At 37.5% G+C, this 23221-nt stretch overlaps 1 protein-coding gene across 1 annotated transcript in view; it reads right to left on the reverse strand.

Annotated features, from left to right (window-relative positions):
* The window catches only part of PARD3 (par-3 family cell polarity regulator), a gene marked incomplete at its 5' end in the record, with an annotated part of 308728 nt that overhangs the window by 204457 nt on the left and 81050 nt on the right, over positions 1–23221 (reverse strand). The window contains 4 exons of the mRNA XM_009647030.2: positions 378–517; positions 9797–10179; positions 11553–11678; positions 21041–21124. Of these exons, the coding sequence (XP_009645325.1) occupies positions 378–517; positions 9797–10179; positions 11553–11678; positions 21041–21124 (733 nt within the window). The remainder of the gene's footprint in view (positions 1–377; positions 518–9796; positions 10180–11552; positions 11679–21040; positions 21125–23221) is intronic.

Raw genomic sequence — 23221 nt, forward strand, 5'->3', positions numbered from 1 at the left:
TCCATGCTTGGCAACACCTCCAATAAATTCTTGTCTGTCACTCCATGCTGATTTAATGCCTCTTATTAGGTAACAATTACTTGCTTCAAATTATTCCTAAACAGTAATGTAAGACTATGGCACTATATTCACATAAGGACATGTAAACTCATATTTTCATAGTATGTCTGGGTCCAGCTCTTAAAACAGTTATGTACCGAAAATGGAAAGCCCTTGAACTGTTCCCTAAAAAAAACAAAGCCAAAAAAAAGAAAAGAAAAGACAAAAAGAAGAGCAAGACATTTTCCTACAGCATAAACTACTAAGAGCTTTTGGAAGTGAACTAGTGCATGGGCTCATGCCAAAATACAGACAAACAACATGTAACACTTCATCACCTCAATTAATCGGTCTCCAGCTTTTAGTCTCCCATCTTGAATAGCTGCACCTCTCGGAAGGATGTTTTTCACATAAATTGGAGCAGAGCCACCAATTGGAACATCTCTTGAAGTAATGCTAAATCCCAAGCCTTCTGTACCTGCATAAAGAATGTAGCATATTACTTGTTAATATGCACATTTTATAGTGTATATTATTTTCACCCAGCAGAATGTATGTATACCTCACTATACAACCCACGAAAATACATATGTAAGATGTAAGAGTTACTGCATGGCAAAAAAAAAAAAAAAAAAAAAAAGAAATATAAAATATATAGGACCGCTATAGCTGAAGCACAGAGTCTTGGCACAGGTGGCTCAGCAGGCCCTCCTTGCAACTCGCTGTTCTGACGATTCCCAAGTCATTGCCATATTTCCAACTTTCTATTTCAGATGAGCTGAGTGTCAAGGAATCCAAACAAAGCGTATCTGATATCCTATCACTGCCTTCCCCCTCGTCAATCCAAATCTCATCAAGGATCGTTTCTTTCTCTTTTGCGACTCCTTCAGCAACGTCAGTCAGCCAACGCTGCTGGCCACAGGGCTTTGTCAGCTCACTTAGGACACTGGCAGGTGAAGCCCTGGGGCTTCACCCTGGCTCTGGCTGGGTGCCACCCCACCTTCTGCCGCGCGGGCAGGGAGCAGAGCTGGGCTGCCACTTCTGAGGTCCTGCTGTGCATCCAGGTGACTGACTACACTCGGCTACGACTGACAGAAGCAAAACAGAGACATTTATGATGACCTGGACAAATCCAGAGAGGGGGTCCAGTCAATGGTCCAGTCAATACAGCAAATGAGGCTTGATCATATTTCAGAGAAATGATGCCCACAGCTGGTTACTGAAGTGTACTTTAGGACCCTGCCAGCTCCAGGATTCACAAGCTGAGAGGACAAACAGATGCCTTTCCGACCATGCAGAAAGCTCAGTTGTGATCCTCTCTTTGATGCAATCTGTCCAGCGTTATCGACAACCTTTGAAACTCCACGTTGAAACACACACCCCCACGCACATTTAACATCAAGTCTGTTCAGGGCACTGAACCTAGCAAGGCAGGCAGCCACTCAGCGGAGAGCATCCCTGAGAGAGCGGCAGCATCTGCGACTTCCATTTCAAACATCTCCGAGGTTGTCAAGATATGTCTACAGTTCAAGTTCAGTAGCTAAGGCATATGCATGTCCGATCTACATTTAATCTGACCTACTAAGACAACCTGCAGCTAGGACTCAGCGGTATCAGGTATGGTCCCTAAAAGTTGCACACCACACCCCTTTGCATAAGATCACGGGGACGGACAGAAGCTGAACTTCTATGTGACAGTCCTCAATTTTGAGCCCTGGGAAGCTGAACATAACCTGTGTGAAAGACACACAATTTGAGGTTAAAGCCTGAATTAATTTCTGTCTTACTGTTCTCCATGTTCATTTGCTAAGCCTGCTTTTTTTACTGAGCCGGTTAATAGTCACACATGTGAAAAGGAAGCAGGAGTCCAATACAGTCAATGTGACTCTATACGCAGATTTCTGAAATCTGCACAATTACATTTGGTTAAAATTTAGTACAATGTATTTTATTGTCAAGATGGTAATCATGTTAAGAACTAAGCTGACACAGGTGACAGGTCTGGGAGGGATATAACCTTTTAAAGTCTTCATCTTGAAAATATGTAATTCCTCATGTATCCATAGCAAGTGCATGCAGCTCGTACTGTTCAGGAAATTCGGATCAATTCCTCTAGGCTGACTATCAGGAGACAACGGCCCTTCCTTATGCCTGCAGCATTCAAGATAGCTGAAAAACTGACATTTGAATTTGAAAGTCTTCATCCACTTTCAGGCTGATATAAAATTTATCAGTGCTATTACACAGAGATGAAAAAAAATATTAGATCTCATAACATCCATATTTTACTTTGGAGACCTCGCGATTTTAATGATGCTTCAGACGCTCATAGAGCTCTTTAACTCCTTGCAACACGTGAGGATGATCTGTATAGGTGGGCTTTTTAAGACACATCTCAGCTTTTTATGGAATTTATCTTTTTCTTATTTTAGGGATCTGTGTTGAACACTGCTCTTTGAATACAGGTTTTGTCTGCTAAAATTTCTAAAGTAATATGAGAACATGACTACATACCCAGGACAGTATTTCATTATTAATAAGCTTAATCCCCATAGCCTGATTATGGCGCCATTACAGATGTCTGGTTCACACACTCGGCTTTAAACCCCCGCGGAAAAAACAGAAGTTGAAATGTGCACATTACAAATGCACACAGGATATAAATTTGGACTGTGGCATTTTCTGCTGTCAACTCTCCAGAAAGCCTTTACCAAAGCCGGCACAACGCCACAAATCCACACTGAGCCCAGATATTAGCAGAAGAACATTCTAATTACTTGTTTCTGTGGAAAGAAGGGGCCTCAACCAGGCTACGCTTCGCTATGCTGCTCCGTACAGCTTTGCATGAGGCAGCTTTTGGGTGTCATTTTTCTCTTTCCCACTGCCTCATTTTACTATTTGTGCACTACAGCTGCCCTTAGCTGTATAATACAGCTTCAAAAACTCCTGTGCTTATAGTATATAAATTAGATCTTCACAAGATTGGGAAGCAAATGGATACATTTGACCAAGGCCAAAAATAAATATGACTTCTGTGACTGGATTGATCTTAAGCTTCTGGGTTTTTTTTTCCCCTTTTACACACATGACTCATATAGTTACCTCTACCCCATGCATTTCAGTTGTCCTGTTGATAGAAACGATATAACATCTTAGTATCTCCCTGCTGCCTGAATGCTTTCAGTTCTTCGGGTGCAAAGCTGCATTATAATAATGAGGGAACTGTGCAAACATACTGTAGGCTCCTCTGGTGTCTCTGATTTATACTAATAATAGGGGAGAAACTGGACACACATACAGGCAGAACCAGAACAAGACTAGAAAACAGAAGGAATTTCCATCTTTTGATGGAGCTAGAAGCTTTACTTTGCAAGGTTTAGATTATTTGAGCTATGTACAACTTAATCGCCTATAGATTTTAAAAATGAAAGAAGGTAGAAAACGTCTTCCTCCCCTCTACAGCTGTCATCTCTGACAACGATCAAATTACACCGAGTGATAATAACATTTAAAAATTACCCACTAATTTGGGTAATTTAAATTCTTAGGCTTCTTTGATAAATCAGTAGCTCTCTCGACAAGTCAGAGCTCCCTTTTTCTCTTGAATGTGATGCTGAACACGCCTCCTAAGGTCGCAGTACCCTCGAGAGCTCAGCCAGCTCTGAGCTGAAGACAAAGTAGTTTGGGGTGAATAAAAAGGGCAGTTACAATAGCAAAAGGACTGTGTTGTACAAACAGGAGAGGGGCAGGTTTCATGCTTCAGTTGCTGTTTTGGAGGAAATTGGTTCTAGTAACATTAAGACAGGGGAGCAAAAAACTTTCACAGAAGTTAATTAAATACATATTCAAAATGAATATTATCATCTTATTTGGAATCAGCCTGATCATAAACTGACGGGATGCTAAGAAAATTATTAAATCTTACTAGAGGTGGCTAGGTTTTCTGTTATCTCCCAGTGAAGAAGTGTTTAATTTCTCACTAATGCTGGGATTATCTTCTTGACTGTGGAAAGCGTGTGTCTGGCATAACGTGTCTGTCTTTCTAAGGTTCTTCTGCATGAAAAATTGTGCACTCCTCATCCAGCATCAACTGCAGATGTGAATTCTCAGCGGCAAAATGTGCTGCTGGGTAGAAACACTGCCAGAACATGAGACAAAACGCAAGCATCACCTCTGCACAGCTTCCAGTACTTTCATGACACTCTCAAAAGGACCTTAGTTCAGAGACCCAATAAGGAACATCTGAAGGACCTACACTGTCAACTTCTTATGATACTTCTCTTACAGTTACCTTCCCTTTCAGGACTGCAAGCAGAGCTAAAAGTAACTCATGCTCTTCTTTCCCCTCTAATTTAAGAAAAGGCGGAAGAGTTCTCAGGTACTTCAGTATAGATGTCCCTAAATTAAAAAAAAAAAAAAAAAAAAATCTAACTTCTAAAACAATGGGGAATGTTTGATAACCACACAATTGGGCACCACATTTGTTAGTACTTATGCAAGAGAAGCAGAGAACATTTCAGAATGTAAGTATGGAAAATCCATGTGGGTGAACAGTTCTCAGATGGATTAAAGGAAAAGTGCAGATTCTTCATGAAAGACAAAGAACACCCTCTCCCCTTCCTAAAGCAACAAGGGAGGTTGGTTACACATATAAACAGTTTGTGACACAGTCACAATAATTACAAAAGAAAGCATCCCCCTTTAATAAAAATATTAATTATAAAATGATCCAGAATAAGGAGCGAGGTAACATTACAATAAAACTAAGCAGAAGGGCCAACCCCTCTCTGACAATAATCAGAGCAGACACTCTCCTTCCAAGCATTTCAAGTTCCTGCTTCTTCACAGCAGACTCTTTCTTGAGATCCATGGATGGACGGATGATTGCCGCAATAATTATCCTACCATTTTATGCTAGAAAGCAGTTTTGATTAAGGACTGAACCTCATGCAAGAGCTGAACAGCAAATATGCTCTCCTCATTGTCAGCAGTTTCACTAAACTAACCCAGACCAGTTCAGATACTTCCTGAAAAGTTATTTTACTGCTCCTAGTTTAAGCCCTGTATTTTCAGAATTTGTGTATCTGTAGTCACGGTAACAGTACAAGCACAGGACTGCTTAGAAGGCTGACTGCTCAGCTGCCTATAAAATTTCTGCCGGCCCATGCACAATCAAGACAAATTAATTGCATGCCTATTTTTGTGTAGCTGAGTGATTTGGAACAACTTTTTTCTCCAAGCAAAGCTCAGACCTCTCAAGAAAATCTTTGATCAATCTAATAGAAACATTCTTCCCTTTTTGCTACAGCCTGCTAATAAATAGTGATCAGAAGTGTTTTTAAAAAATGGAAAAATGAAACTTGATGCAGTTTATGTTTCTTCAGTGGCTAATAATGCCCCAAATGATTTGCTTCGCTTCTGAATCTCATTTTTCAAGGTCACTTAACTAACTTAGGAATCTACATGCTTCATTTCAAAAGTGACGAACACCCATACTGCATCGGAACAGGAATTCTAAAATCAGTCTAAGAGAACATACCACTTCAAAAGAAATTTTGAATAAAAATTTAAAATGTCAGTTCAAAGTCTGGCTCAAGGAACTGTGTGGGAAAACAGAAGAGTATGATGAAAAATGTATGTAAATCTGTACACTTCAGATGCAGGATATCTTACAGACAAGTTCAGGGTCCTGTCTTGTACTCTCTGCTATATAAACCCAAGTAAAACAAGTAATAATCCATATATGTGCTTCACTCCATAGCAAATATGATGCCATTTTACATTAGTGTACTCCCAAACTATCCGTGGCATCTTATTTGCGTCTCTAATGACTTCTTGCAGATAGGAACTTGGGTGCAGCAGGGCTGAGTGCCGCCGTGCTGTGACACCGAGTGCCCAGTCACCTGGTGGGACTTGCAGTGTTTAAGCTCAGCTCTGTATGTAAGACAGAGCGTTATTAACCACAAAAGGGCCAGCAAGCCAAAATGGAATCCAACAAGAAACTCTGAAGAGCAGGGAGTCTTGTAATCCTCCTCACATCTACAGTTTAATCATTTTTCTCTCTTGCACTGCACAAAGGTGCCTCCTTCCTCTCAGGACTCGCGACCTCCTAGGACAAGGCTGCTACACCCTTCCTGTGATGGACTTGGAGATTCCTACAGCTTTCCTGCTGTAAGGTATCGTGCAGTTGTGTTACTCGTTTCTTTCTCTTGAAGCTACACTATTTTGCAAGAGAGAAATATTCTTCAGGCCAAAAGGAAGAGATGATCATAACTCCCATTGCCAGTAGCTAAGTCTCTCTCTGGAAGATGTGGCCTGAAGTCCTGATGCAATGAGTAATTCAGATAAAAACAGCAAAATATTTGGTGGAACTAGGATGAAATTAAAAAAGAAGAGCTCAGTTTTGACATTTTACCTCAAGAATTATATATTTAATTTAGCTAGACAAATATGCAGTTATAGATAGAAATGATCCGATGCAATGAGTATTACAACTCAAGGGCAATCAAATAAAATGAGGCTAATTTGAAGACTGAGTACTTCAGGCTTGTCTTAGGACAGTGATGTCAAAACCAGTAAATATGAATAGATGAATACAACGTCCAACTGAAGAGCAGTCTTTTGAATGCTTTAGCGAGTATCAGGCTCAATGCTGCGAGTTACTCAGTGCTCAAAGACTAAGCCTTAGAATCGCTTGTTGTATAATTGGTTAGTTATTATTTATAAGTGCTGGACTAAATCTCTCTCAACTGCATTGGCTCAAACCCTTGCAGTCAAAGAAAAAACACTCTGGAATTGTCCTGGTGTACATGAGGTCAAAATTTATCCTAACACTCTGGGTGTTATACCAGTGGCCTTGTTTTCTCTATATATTAGCTGTAAAGAACTATTTTGATTTATTTATACTTGCTGTGTATCAGCTTACACCAAAACATATATAAACACAGGCTCACTCTTGTGATCTCTTGTACTATCTTAATTTGTGCGAGCTATTAAGCTAGACTGTTATACAGCCTTAATGGCATTAGAATATCAGCAATAACCCCTACATCTATATGCTAAAAGTTCAGGCCCTGACCTTTAAGGAAAGATAAACAGATATCCATTTTCATTTAGAAAAGCCAACAAACATTCTGCATTGACTGAAACATATGACTGACCTTCTCTTCTGACTTTATTAAACAGCTAAATCCTATGAAAGTTCAGGTTATTTTAAAATGCCAAAACAGCCATAAATATTAAGAAATCATAATTACAGAGGCACGCACTGTAGGTTTATCTTACAATGTCATTTTATATAATAAAGCTCATGCAACATATAGAAACACAGCTGTAATAAAGAAGGTCTGCCTGTATTGAAAAAGAGTCAATTCTCATATACTACATCATTAACCAGAATGCACAGGTTAAATCAAAAGTGAATTTCAAGATGAAGCCTTACATGCTTGTATGCCTTAATGCACCCCACAAGGAGTTTTTAATCTAATGATGGTAATTGGTGAAATAACTGCTGTCTGTTAGCGCAAAGAAAGCACATTTGTTAAATATCTATAAAGCCTGTATTATTACAACATCCTTCATTAGAAATAATCAAAGACAATCAACATCCCTATTGCACTCATATTTATAACAAACTACTTGGGGGCATCCTTAAGTGTTTTGCTTAATTTGTTGCTCCACATGCATGTGCTCAGAGTGATCAAATGAAAGCCAAAATGGGAGGACATGCCTCTTTCCACAGTGGATATGAACAAATGAAAGACAGCAATGATAAAAAGATATCCTTCCTTAGCCTTTTTTTTTTTTTCCCAAATATCATCATCACGCACAAAATACAGTACACTAAATAGTTTCCGTTTGTCTGTCAATCTCAGCTACGTGCCATTTCTGCATAAATAGTAATCTCACATAAGTAAACTGTTAGAAAAAAATAACCCCTCTAAACTTCTGAAATATATTCTAGATATGGATTCCAAAGCTTATACTAGCATAAGAGCCACCAAACTTCTCTGGTGTGAACTGCATGTTAAAGTATCTTACAGATCACTTTCCATCAACAGGTAGCATGCATCTTCTTCCCAAACCATCTAATATACTGGGTGCCAGCAATGCTAAATTACATTATAGAAGTGGGGAGCATATTTATGAAGCAGAATCCAGTGCAAGTGGACCAAAATGTAACCTCACATCACAGTCAAAGAATCCGTAACTCATCAAAATTACATCCTCGTATCTTATGAACAGCTATAGCACCACATTTCTTTCATGCAAAAATATTCCGTTCCCATATTCATTTGTTGGTACATTTAAATTCTATGAAATGTATATTTCCACTCTGGGCTAAGAATTCTTTCATGTAATGTCCAAGTGATATTTCTACAGGCTTCTGAAGACATAAAAATATAGGGAAAAATCACTGTGGTGACTGAGAGCGTATTTGTAAGCAGAGCGATCCCTTACTCAGCCAGTAACAACCAGTTCTTCCAAACAGGCTGACCTGAGCTGATGGCCTAAAGAATTTATTGAAGGAGCATCAACAACAGAAGCAAACTGTCAACTCAACCTTATGTCATCCAAGTTTGTAGAGCTTAAAATTCAGCAACCAGAAAGAAGCAATCTGGTGGTTCATGTGGAGTTCATAGAAAGGAAAGCACAATGATAATGTGAGTAGTAGCCTGGTACTCATGAAACTGTACCGTCTCTACCAATCAATGCATTGTCTTTGATACCTTTTGATGAAAAGATTAATTAATAAAAATTATTAACACTAAGCACACACAATATCCTAAGGCAAACATACTTTGAGTTCACAGAGAATCCTGTCACATGGGTAAACTTTTTGCTGTGTAATGTAAACCCTATTCTTGCTCCTAGAGATCATATTATATCTAACCTTAAACATGCTCATTTTAATACCATAAAGTTTACAGCATGTATAATCCTTTAAAAAAAACATTTCCCAGGAGCTAAGAAATACTTGCATCTAAATGTCATTTTATTATACTTCAAACTATCTTAAAAGCATCTAGATGGTAACTACAGAAAGATACGGAATTTTCTCACTAAGGACATTTAACACATCATAAAAATTCCACCAATGTACCAGTGCATCTACATATGCCCACATAACACAGATGTTGAGATAGGCACGCGCCGCTTTCTCCTCTGCCTTTAAATAGTCTCTCACCCCCATTCAAACTACATTAGCATAAGGCCTAAGATAGGAAATATCACATTACATCTCAACCGTTTAAACAAAGACTTTCACATCCCAGTGGAATAAAAAAAGCTTTAGCTGGAAATTAGAAAGTCCAATTTACCAACTGGATCCAACGCACTCTTAAAATCTAACAGCAAACTCACAGTTATTCAATCTGAAAAGTCATGATATCCGTAAAGCACAGAATATGGGCCATTTTTGCTGATTTACTTTTATTAGTTAAGTAGTTCCCCACTCCCTGGGTCTTGGCCAACAGAAACAGTAGCACTTACTGCACTTCTCTCTAGTTGAGAGACAGAAAACCATGTCAAAGCACTCTTCAAAGGGGTCTTCTGCAAACACGCTGCACAGTGCGAAAGCACGGCTGGACTCCTGGGTGTGCCCTCAGGGACAACTCAGGTACTTGGCTTCAAATATCGATCCATCGCTCCCCCTGTGCTCTGCAAGCTGTCCTGCCCAATCTCAACGGCACTGACACACGGGCATACGCTACCCACCCAGACCTCATGCTATAGGAGGCGTACACTACTGCCTTACCTTTTCTCAGCTGTATACTGAGCCTCTTCCCTATCTTTTTGGTGTTATACCCACTGTTTGCAGTGGAGGTGAGAACTTTCTGAGGTGATGGTACCAGGCCCGAGGGTGGTTTCCCTGATGAATTCACACTATGAGGTAGCTGCGAGTAGGAGTCTGTCTGATCGGACTGGTTAGCCGCTCGAGACATTCTTTGTAATGTGTGAAGTCCAGAACTGTTAATACTTTTGCCGTCAGCATACTGGGAATCGGGGCTGAACCGGCTGGAGTAGTAAGTGTTCTTCTCGCTTTGGGACAACTGTTCATACTGCTCTTTATTTGCCGCAGGGACCACGTGGAACCAAATGAACGGCGTACGCATGGCTTGGCGAAACATATGCTGTGCTCTAGGTTTCAAAATGAACAGAAAATTAGCAAATTAGGACTGGCAGGCTACAAGACATTATAAGCATAATTACTGATGTTAATTAAGCAACACGGGCTGACAGACACATTGCACTCAAGCATAAACCATAAAACTCGAATCTGTTCAGTAGTCTACTTGGTCTGCTTTTCGCTAAGGTTTATTGCCTTAGGGTAACACAACGGTTAAATATGCTGAACAAATAACGTAGCAAATACTGGACTTGGAAAAGCAAAAATCTTAAACACAGTCTTGAAACACAGACAGTTCTATGGCAGGACTGCAGTGTCCTTTTGTTTTGAACCTTGATAATTGCTTCTTCAGATACAGTAATCACAGTGACAACAGAATTATTAGAATGAAAATTACACTTTATACAAAGACCATGTATTTCCGTAATTTGCTGAGAGCATATGCAGTCTTGCAAAAAGTCTAGTTTACACTTTATTTTTTGTAAATTAGCAGTCTTTCAGAATAAATTAAGAAATAGGGGAAAAAATGCTTAATCCCGCAGAGACAGACATTGGGCTCTAAGTCACAGTCCAAAGTACACAAAGGCAACAAGTCTCTTCACAGACTTAACAAATCGTGATTCAGAACCACAGAACAAGCAGAGACGAGCTGCTTTCAACCATATGGCACAGGGTCATGTTCCAGTCCAGGTTAGAGTCAAAGAAATAAAAAACACATTTCAAATGTATATTAAGTATAGGGCGATCAGAAGAAATTGTATTCCTTTGGCCCTCAGCATGTTAGGGTTTTCAGAACGGTATTATCATCATTGAAATCACTCATTTTCTGCTTTCTCTTTCAATTATCTGTGTGTGAACTGCAACCTGATTTCACTTTTATAAGTCTTTCTGATTCATCATTTCGGGATTCTACCAAGTCCAGGCTTCCACTGAGCAAATATTTATGATCTCTCAAACTTCTCCAGGAAGTTTCTGCATATAGGATCTTTAGTTCTCACACATACAAAACCACAAATATTTTTAAAATGTTAAAAATAAAGTCTCCGTGCCAGCCACATATATTGCACATGATGCATTGCAAGTATAAGAGCAAAAACTCACATGGGAATTTAATTATAAACAGTTTATCAACGCAAGAAGAAAAAAATCCATAATGTGCAAAAACAATCAAGCGAGAAGTGCATATACTTTAATGACAATAATTACCCTGAATTTTTTGTAGTTTGGCTAATTAAAAACCACTAACATCCCTTAGCATATCTATTCTTTATTAGAAAGGCAAGCTTAGACAATTTTTTCTTACATACTTCATTTCCTCAAATTACTGCAAGGTGCAGTGGTAAAGATTAAATAATGCAATGTAACGTGCAGTGAGTATACTTACTGTTCGAATCTCCTATTCCGAAGGTCTCCGTCATTAATCCTGACAATACAGTCATTCTCACGAAAAAGGTTTTCTTGTTCAGCTTTTCCACCTTTCTCCAATCGCTTTACCAGCAGCCCCAGGGTTCTGGAACATTAAGATTACAAATGATTACTGTTCTAACAATCTGCAGCATAGAAAATCCTACTGATTTAATATTTTTTCATAATCGCTATAGAAACTAAACTTTAAACCATCTTTACCTTGGAGTAGGATATCATAGTTTCAAATAATTTATAAGCATTACCTGAATTATTATCCCTTATTGATGAAACAAAGACCCTGGGTGAATGAAGCACGTCCTTTCTTGCAAAAGGCCTAGATTTCTGAGCAGAAAAAGCTCCAAGAAGCAACACACATCTGACAGCTGGCATCTTTTGTGCTAGTTAACTCAAGTTGAACAGGTTCAACTTAAAACCTGAATTTCTGAATTACCAGAGAATACCACAGCCATCATTACTGCTTCTGTACAAGTGAAATGGGTGGGTCATCTCATGTAATAAGCAGCCTATAATGAAGGGATGGACAGAGGACTCAGGAACTTCATGCAAACCAAATGCTTCTGGTTTTTTACTGAACAACAAAGGGGGAATTAGAAACTTAATTGCCATTCTTAATTCAGCATATTATCTTAAATGAGTTGGTTCAGTAATGACTGAAGACAATTGCCATCTGATAACCTCTGTGCAATGAGTTGGTAACCTCTGTCTAGTGCTTACCCACAGTGTCATCTTAAGAACATTCTTAAAGAGAAAAGGTAAACAAATATTCAACCTGAAATCATGAAATGGATCCTGAAGAGTGGATTTCTGAGGTGTTGGTAGGATAGCATGAAAAGTCAATGATGTTTCTATACCTGAACTCTAGGTTTGAAGGAGGATTCAATCTTCATGATTATTCTTGCATCGACATTGCATTTGAAGTTTTTATAGAAGATGAGCTTTACTTTGAGATCCCACAGGATGTATCAGTGGGTCAAATTCACATCATCCACGTCAAGAGCATTACTTTTTCAGAAGTCCTTTCAAGGCACGGCGTGGAAAATACTTGGTTGCATGGCAGGAATTGCAAGACCACATATGTCTTTTAGCACAAAACTTTCAGTGACCATAGCACTTCGGTTCACACATACCTCAAAGTAAATGAGCAGTCAATGATGCTTAAAAGGACTCCTCATGCGCTCAAAAGTTATATATGCACTCGAGCACTTCATCAAATGGGTCAGCAAAGCAAAATTAACTTTAACTTATTTCTTCCACTTTAAATTCTTCATTTACCAATTTATCATAAACATATTAAAATAAGACATTTATTTTACAGAACAGTCATATGCTTTCTCCTACAAGGCAGATGAAGAAGTAAGAGAAACAATCCTAGTAGCATTTCCATTTCAGAACCACCTAGAGACATTAAGATATGATGTTGAAAGGATCTATACATGTAAACAGACTGTGAGGAGAAAAACAACATAAAGCATTTTGACAACACAAATCATCAAATGGAGTTTGAGTCAGACATTAACATTTAAGTGATATTATTACGCTTCCAACTGATAGGAAGTATTTTGCAAACACCTAACGTACGGCACCTTTGACCTGTCCAGGATTCCCATCAGAGGCAAACCTTCTCCACCCTCATTTGGTTCCTGATGGACCGCTTGTGTACAGTCACTGATGCTAACTGGCATTGGGCTTGACTTCAGCTCAGCTGCTGCAATTAGCAATCTGTCTCTCTGCAATAACACTGGTGAGCACTAGGGCCAGAAAGATTCCATAAAGCTAAAGTATTGTTTCTCTAGAATATACACATTTCAGAGAAAAAAAAATCTTTAACAACACAACCCATACTAGTGCACATCTAGTCCTCCCCATCCCAAGTTGATATTCCTTAGGTTTGGAAAGTTCCACCTTTTGTAGATTCCTTCTAACAACCCGGCATATCCCATCAAAAAGGAAAATTTAAAAAAAAAGCAAAACCAATTTTCCCAAATTTCCCAAGCAAAACCAAGTCTTCCATGTTTGTTTGTTTTTTTTTTTCCTGATCACTGTGGTACTGATCCACCTTACATTATCTAGATATTTAGGTGGTTTTCTGTTTGGCTTTCCCACAACCCTCTATAAATAGTTTGCATGACAAAAAAATTCCAGAAGTCCACAACAGCCACTTAAACCTAACTTAATGACCATGTTGTTCTCCGTTTATTGCTCTAAAATTTGCTGGTAATTATGAAGGTATGTTGTCACATGAAGTAAAAGAAAACAAATTTTAAAAACATTGATTCAATCCCTTTTACCTTCTGTTCACTAAAATAAGCTTTGAACAGAGTCTCAGATTTTTATAGATTGTTAGTTGCAGAAAGCATTAAAATAAGAGTTATGAATGTTAATGACAAAAAGGAAAAATATTTGTATGCCTTCACTGCATTATTTTTATCAGAATTAATTAATAAAACTGATGGTTAGAAAACAAGTTTGTGACTTTTTAATTTCTGAGTTGTTGAATTTCTCTGGGGAGACAAATTCTTTGAGCTCCAAAGTGAAGTTACTGAAGAGGAGTTCTCTAAATGGGGGAGAGAGAAGCAAGCAAATAGAAAAATGGGAATGCTACATTTAAGCAAAATCCACCAAAATATCTGAGGGGGAGAGGAAAGAATTGTGTCTACTCTTCCTTTTCTTTCACTTCGTGCCCAGCAGCACACTGACACAGGTGTGCTCCTCCGTAATGCCCAAGACAATGCAGAATTTGGAAGTGCAGGCAATGCTTGCACGAGAGCGTATACAGTAACTGCAACGGGTGTTTTGTTTATATGGTTAAATATAAAAAATATCAAAACATCAATATGTTAAAAAACCAAACATATTCTACACGAAGTACAACACTCCCAGTCAATACTATGATAATACACCATACAAAATATTATCTCATCCCAGTGTCTCCGTGTACTTATGATTACAAAGTAATTGGTCTATCAATGGTTTTTGATAGCATTTTTCTTGAAACACTGCTTTCTACCGTTTTGCATTCTGAAGTTAAATTATTAATGCAAGATGCATCTTTATTCTAGTAAAAATATTACTAATCCTAACCAATGGTAAAATAATGTAACACAAATAAACTACCAGTCAAAATTGCAAATAATCTCATTAAACAAAGGCTACAAGTTCTACTAATGCAAGATTGCTCATCTCAGACAGAACATATGGTGCTCATGAGGATTTTGCTTCTCAACAAATGTTAAAGCTAGGCTAACCAAGGCGTGTAAAGCTGAAGCCACTGAGAACAGATTCAAGGCTGGATGAACAGCCTGGGTCAAATTTGAAACCAGGATCCTCACACTGCCTTTTAATTTATGTAATTTTTTAATATAAAAACATGGGGTGAAAGATTCCGTTAGACACAGTTCCAGAAACAATTTCCTGGATGCGGTTCTGCATAGCAGAGTAAACGCTCCAAGAACTTGCATAAAATGTATGGTCCTGAAAATGGCAGTAACAAAAGCCTATCAATCTCCTCCAGTATTTCTTCAGCATATTACGGTTTGAGGTAAGAATATGACTCTAAAAAAGGCATTATGGGAATTCATGTTTGTTGTTGCAGTAACTGGAGATAAACAGAATAGACCTGATACTGCAAATATCCAATAACCTAAAAACTAATTGGATATTTTTTTCCCTGCCGTATGCCACGACCATTAATCCTGATAAGTGGAGATGTAGCTCTACTACAGTTTCAATATTACATTTCTTACATTAGGAAAACATAAATTTTGAAAGCCTGTAAACTAATCTAGTATAAAATACAAAAGCCAGTATACATATTTATTTAAACACAACCATGTAGCATACAAATATATGGGTGCATTTGAATTTGCTTAAGCTTGTCCAGTTAAAGCAAGTCAACACGTTCTCTAACATAATCCTTCCCTTATAAACATTTTAAACTATAACTTCTTCAAAAATTATGATTAAATATTGTGTGAACCCCTACAAAACACTCTGCAAGTCTATAACCCTGTCAGAACAATAATTATAAATGGAAATTTGGTACCTGCACTGTTTTAGACTAACATTAGCTGACATGGGGACAGAAGGGAAACAGTATCAAAGCACAGAGCTCAATCTTTGTATTTGTTTTAAATACCTAATTGGGAATGTAAACAGCTTAGATTATATTAGCATTTGCACCACTGTATTTCCACAAGGTTCATTACTCTAATTATACAATTAAAATAAACTCAGCTACATGTGTTAACATTTCCGTTCTCAGTATAAATTGCAACCAATGATAAAACTAGAAATAAGCAGCAAATGTTTTATTGATGTCTAAATTGCTTGAGTTAGTCTGGGTAGTTCTTTGAAATGGGGAACTCCCCACATGCCATCCAGCTGCATGGAAATGATTTTTCTTTGTTGTCTTAATAAAAACTGACAGTGTAGATACAACAAGAGTAATAAAAATATTACATTGAGCATCTAGAATATGACTCGGCCATCACCACCCATTGTACGTACACACTGAAGTTATTTACCTATTACCTGCAAGCTAACTGTAATATAATCAAATCAGACAGAACAGAAAATAACCAATTTAGATGTTTATGTAAAGCCACTAACATGAAAAGGCAAAAACTAGATTAAGGGGCAAAAATAAGGATTGATTGAAAAGCTGATGTGTAGTGGTTTCACGCAATGAAATATCTCTGAGAAGTTCTACAGGAACAGAAACACGGTATAAATTCTCTGAGATTCGGAGGTCAGAGCTTGTTTGTTCAAGTTAAATTATTGTGGCTGATCAATGCTAAATTGGACATAAACTCCTTTGCACAACATTGACGTCACGGCGCTACTGCGGACGCATTAAAATAACCTTATCAGCTTTCACGCCTGAAGTCCGGAACCAATTTCCAATCTTTGGTAACTATTCCTCAGCTTTTTAGCTTGAGTAATACTTCAAATTAAGCTTATATAACTTTTTAAAGGCTGAGATCAGACAAAGAGAGCCTTGAATTCCGCTGAAAGAGTGAGGGAATGGCACATTCACACCACAGGGAATCTTTTCTCAATGCATATGTTTTTGAAAACTGTGGCTACCTTTGAGACTTAAAAGGTTGGAAATGCAGGAGAGGAACAAATGGAGATGCAGATAGCACATACCTCCTAGATGATCAAACAGAACACGATCGTTAGAGAGGCACCTTGAAGGCAGTATTAAGGACTCTCAGTATAGACAATGGCCATTAGATATTACTTTAGTTTTCTTTGTATCTTGAGTAAAAGACTAAAACTTTTGAAGAGAAATATGAAGTGATTTATAAACTCTAAGTTTAGTACTTCCAATAAAAGCAAAAAGAAATAAAAGCACTACAGAACAGAAAAAATGTATAAACAGTTTTCTAGTACGGGGATTATGTACACATCAATGCCTAACTTCATTTGAGGTTTTTCATTTTTTTAATAAAATCTGTTAAATTTGTCATTTAAACTGACAAAAAGCAATAAAGTTCAGTCTCTTATTTTTCCCATTCTTCTGAGACTTCCTTAATATTTTTAAGACATTTAGGATATATAACATAAAAACACAGATTAAATATTTTTAGCTGCCAGGTTTTAGATGTACGGTTTATCACGGATTTTGTGACATGCTTCAATAGGAAGAACAGCTGGCAGAGCTCTACATACCGCTCTGCATCAAAGTAACGTCTGAGACTTATTAATGGACGTACTTTATGGGGGTTTCAGATGAATATCCAAATCCTTTTCTGTTCTGTTTTATTAAGTAGACTTCACAGTAGTCTTGGGACTACGGGACTATAACTTCCATATCATTATTCACAGAGATTCCTGATGTTATCTCATATATTTCTTGTGTCTGTTGAATCTCCTTCCAAAGACAGACATGGCTGGGTTTTGGAGACTCTTAAAAGAGGCCATATAATGGTAAATTATGCTATAATTACTATTAAGCTTGCAGAGAACTCGATGCAACCCCATTTATGCATCAACATAACATTGCCCGTCAGCCAGGATTGCTCAAATGCTATTATGGGACTGAGTGCTTGCTCTGAGCACCTAATAAGAAGGAAGGATTGGTGCTAAAGGCAATTTTGCACAGATTTAGAGTTTTCTTTCCTTTTAGGCTTTCCTCTCATTCATTTCCTCTTTGCTCTACTCTTATCTAGACACTTTCCTCTTCACTTTCTATTCTGTCCATCTTTCTGCTTTCATTTTCATGCCTCCCGTTCTGCTTAGCACTGCATCTATGCCATTGCAAAAATGTGCAAGCAGGTTTTACAAACAGAACTTTTATTATGAAAAACTTCACAACCATAAGGTGATGAATATGCATACCCCTCCTCCCTTCTGATAAGGTGAACAAATTCTGTCACCCAAAGCATATGATCAAAAAGGCCAATAAAGGACTGATAAACTTCTAGAGGTAAAAACAGAAGGATAATAAGGAAACACATTCATAGAATAAAGTTTGACCACGTCTGTACAAATCAATACTACTTTTCCCAGAGAATTACTGAGAGATTTTTTTTTCTTCATTGAAAAAAAGTTTCAGTTTTACTAAGAACAGAAATAATTAGTAGCATCTATATAGACATGGCAGAGCTCTTTGCAGATTTTGTTCAAGATCAAAAGCCAATATTGAAGACAGATTCTTACTTCAAACTCAAACCCTCAAAAGACCAAGAAAAAATAAAATATTTCCTCAATATAAATAAAAGACATGGTTATGGCACACAGTTTTTAGAGGCTTGGGGTGTTTGCTTTGGGAAGGGAGGGTTTCTTGGTGGGAGAAGGCCCCTGTTTATTGTACAGGGGGAAAAGAGGGAGAACTGCTTTAGTGTGTTTTTACACTTTTGAAATTATTGATTTAATAACCATTGCCTATTGAGTACTATTTTCAAAAGCAAATAAGGAACTGGAAGAAAAATAATTGAAAACACAGCATAACTGGAATTGAACACCAAGGTAATATAAAACAACAGTGGGCCAATGGACTAAGCTATATGATAGATCACATCTTTTCGTTTTGGACCTCTCTCAAATTCTTTACTGAGTCCTGTGTCTGGTTTTGTAGATTTAGGTTTCTACTGAGCAGATCCCCTGCTTGAGTAAGTTAGTTCAGTGTAGCACGGAGCACGATGCTTTGCAGCCAGAGGAGGAACAAAGAGCAGCCATGTGCTAGAGCGAGAAACAAGTAGGCAGAAGAGGATCCCTGCCAAGCATCTGCTCTCCCTCTGCATTCCTTTCCCTGCCCACACTGCAAGCTGCAGGCAGCTGGAGGAAATGTCTTTGTTCTCACTGAAAGCAAGTGGAGGTGTGGGCACAGGGTAAAGCGAGTCCTCATGTTCAATACCAAGCAGTGAACTCTACTTTTCTTCCACTACAACATGGAGAGCATTGGAGAAATGTTTTGGAAATATCCAAGGTCCTCTCCAACTCTGCTCCTCCACACTTTCAAGACATAGACCCAAGTATCTCACCTCTCCAGAAGATTACATGGAGGGGGATGGGGGCTGAAAAACCTCAGGCAGCAATTACACATACCATCCATTTTTCAGTGAGGGGAGTTCTAGTATTATGAAGAAAAAGTAGATACATTTTAATATAAAAATTATTTCCCTTGGAACAGAATTTGATTTTCAACTACGTCTTGATTCTAAACGTCTATATTTAAAATTGGCTTTCCCGTAATAAAACTTTAACATATAATGCTTAACTTGGGACAAAAAAAAAAAAAAAAAAAAAAAAAAGAGTTAAAAGTCCTTCATAGCTCTTGACATAGCTAGCATCCTTAAAAAAAGTGAGATATATTTTATTTCTGTGTTTACGGCTTTTTCATTTTACATGCTATCATTATGCATAAACAGTTTAAGCTTCGTCTCAGACTTGACAACCACATTAACAGCCTGGGAGTGAATGTTACTCGAGTTAAAATTCCTATTCAAAATGTCAAAATATACATTAGTAACATCAATTTTATTAAATGAGTACTTAGTAGGCAGCCAACATTCTTAAACCAGTCTTTTTCTTGGCCTTCACACTGTCTAAATCCCAGATAACTGTGTGAACATTTCAACCATTTCCAACTTTAGGGGATTTACTTGTGAGCTTATGTTTGAAGTACCATTCACTCCTGCCCTTTCCATCCCCACACTGGATTTACTAAATTTCAGATCATGAATAGAAGAATTTACCACATTACAGAAGTTTGTTCTTAATACTTGTAGACCTCAGAAAAAGTAGCCTTAAATTCAGAAAAATTACATTCTCTCATAATATATGTCAGTATGACAATGAAAGCATTTGGTTTAAAGTAACAACTGCAAATAAAGCTCTTATGCTGTGTTTAAACTCTTGTGAACATATTTGGTATAGAAGGAAAAATACATTTATCATCTCTGAAAATAGTTTGGTCATAATTTTTGAGAGAGATATACAGCAAGTTAGTTTTGTTCTTAATCACTAAACTGAAATTGCTGCTGAGTTGACAGACATGTGAGAACATACCTCCCCCTTCATGGGTAATCAAAGATTACTTTTTTAAAAATTTATTTGTTCCCCTTTTCCTTAAAGATGGAAAATACAGTGTATACTTAGGACATGAATCACCAAAATAAAATTTGCTTATATTCCTGAATTATCATTATCATTTTTTTAAATATACTTCGAAGCTTCAGATCCACCACTAATTACTACAGAAGTTAAGCTATTTTTCTGAGACTATGTTACTGACTCTAAATGCTATAACTCTACTTTAGCAAAGTAAGCGTTAGAGATGGTGCATTCTGTTTACTTATATAAACCCCCAAATGATATCTTTAACGTAAATTACCTTTTTTTATTTTTGTGGTCATTCCAACTTCAGGAGTTCCAGCTTGTCATATAACTAAAACAGGCTCACCTTCCCCAAAACCAGAATGTTTCAACGGGTCTTGCTACTTCATTTTAACCCCAACAGATGGGACAACACTAAATATCGAAAGCATGACGATTGTTTTCTCTCCCACTCTTATCAAACGCAGGCGTAGGACGCCTCTGGTTTAGACTCCTGGTGTTATTTGGGAACATGTGGCTCTAAACAGTCAGCAAGGAAATGTTGCATAAATATCCACCTGAATTAAAGCAGCAGATCATAATTTTTAAAAGTCCAAAAGGAAACATCCTTATAATTCAATTTCCCATGAGATCACAACAGAACTGCTATTTTTCAGAGCCACAGTTCTAACTCATTTTAAGCAGTGCCTGTCCATTATAGAGTCCATTCCAAGTAGAGAGTCAGTAAACTTGTTGCATTTCTTCTTTTCTTAAGCAGTGAGACTGCCTTGTGAAAAACATATAATATTCTACAGAATGCAAAGGCACACAATACAAAAATTAACACAACTAAGGTAAACCACAGCAAGTTATGATAAATTAAAATCCTACACGATACGTTACCTTCCACCTCGGGCACTGAAAGGCACTACATGGATTCCCAAAGGCCCGCCGTCGTTGGAGACTTCTACGAGCTTTACCATATCACTGTGAGACAATGATGAATGAGGGAATATGAACATGTACCGTGAAGGAACCAAAAAACCCCACACAAACATACACAGAAAAAGAAAACCATTCCAGAAATCAAGTCATGGTGATGAAAGCACTGTTGAATGCTACGTACCTGAAGATTAGTCTGATGGCATGAAAGGAGATCAATCATCAAAACCAGTTCAATTAATAATCCAAACAAAAATCAAAGGAATTTTTGTAAACTTAGTTTGCTATACAAAAAAGGTATTATTATTGCATGCATATTCATTTTAATTCTTCCTTATTCTAAAGTTAAATTTCCACTGTTTCAACTGCCAAGCAGAAATACCTCAAATACCACAAACATTTTTTCCTCAAAAGCCTAAAAGCTGATCATAGCACGAGCACGCTTTATTTTTTATCTTAGGGAGCCCACTCTGACCCTTAACATTAGCTTTTACATAACTACCCCTTAATCAAATGAGAATTATTAAATTTTTAGTTGATCAAATTCTTCCAGTTTTAAAACACATGAATTTGTTTTATTGTAAGTCTGTATCTTTTACTGGAAGCTTGCTGTATCTCTATCTCCTTACTAGGCGAAGTTTCCAAAGTAGCATTTAACTGTAACATTCAAAACCAACCAGACGTCCTCCTGAAGCACCTATGCATCTAGTTTTCAATTATACTTTTTGCTGTAGAGAGGGGAAAAGTGAAAGAGGAGAGTACACGTTCAGAAAGACGTGCAAAAATTCTAGAAATGGATTTGGACCAAATCTACTGAAGCATTTGAAACGTGCCCACATCTGGAAAGGTGGAACACAGCCCATAAACCATAAAGAGCTATAAATAACCAAATGAGAAAATACTACACAAAGGCCAAACTTCTCCGTAAATCTGGAAGTGAGAGATCTGAAAGAAAGCCACAATGTAAATTTGTGGCTTACGCCTCTCTCTAGTATTATATACTTTTTCCATATTTCCTGGCACTACATATTATATACACAGATCTTTGAGAAGCTTGTTTCTCATAAGCATACAAATCAAATTTAACCTAGAAATGGAGCAAAGAGCAAGACCAATGCCCTCTGATGGCAGTAAAAGATATTCTACTTCCTTCAATACGCTCCTGATCATATGGTGGCCCATCATGAAAGCTTGCAGCGCTTAATATGGATTCTGAGAATAACCAGACCACATATCTTTAGGAATTCAACAAAAATCTTGTGATATAGTTTGGGTTTTTTTTCATCTATATTAATTTTTTTTAATATATATTTTTAAGGTAGCCTTTGCATTTGTTGTATGCCTCAATTTCATTCCTGATTTTTTTAACTCATTTTTTTAAACACCACAAATGGAAACAGAAGGTCTCTATCCCCGTTGCCACTGTTCAGCTCAAGGAAGTATTGCAATAATATGAGAGCTGAGAGACATCAGCCAAAATCATGTTATTCTTCAGACCTGGACCAATGTTTTTAAGCCTGACAGCATTACAGCGTTTGGTAATGTTCCCATCCCAGCTGTAGAGGCTAATTTAATTTCATTCTCACTGTACATTAAGGCTGTTTTCATTAAGTAGTGTGCAAAGCAGCTCATGGGAATCAAGCAATGCCTTTCACCTCCAAAAGGTACTCGAAAAGGCATCCTTTGCTATTTGTATGCCTATGGCCCCCGATGATCAACTTTTTTCTGACTTTCTTATTAGCGTAAAAGAAAATTGAGGGCTGAGGAAGAGAACAAATGAAAATCAGTGTGATTCACCTGGCACTGTCATAAGTGGAAACAAAGCTTTAAATTAAAAAAATAAAAAAAAAAAAAAGAAGTCAGTTTTCATATCCAGCCTACACTGTTTAACGTGTTCTACTGCTTGAGTCAATAACCTTCCTTTTTTCCAAAGTACACACTTAAGGTCTAGGCACTCATTTTTCCTATACTTTTTCTTCAAAAAAATCCATCCCAAATTCAAATGTTAAACTCTGTAAAATGGAAAACAAAAGGAAATTATCTCTTCCTAAGAAAGATTGTTTCAATTTTGCTTCCTGATTTTCTCAGAAGTTTGGGCCAACTACTTCAAACAAACGTACAGAGAAGTATGATAGCAAACCA

This window comes from Egretta garzetta, unplaced genomic scaffold (genome assembly GCF_000687185.1).
Source record: "Egretta garzetta isolate BGI_Z169 unplaced genomic scaffold, ASM68718v1 scaffold369, whole genome shotgun sequence".
Taxonomy (NCBI): Eukaryota; Metazoa; Chordata; class Aves; order Pelecaniformes; family Ardeidae; genus Egretta; species Egretta garzetta.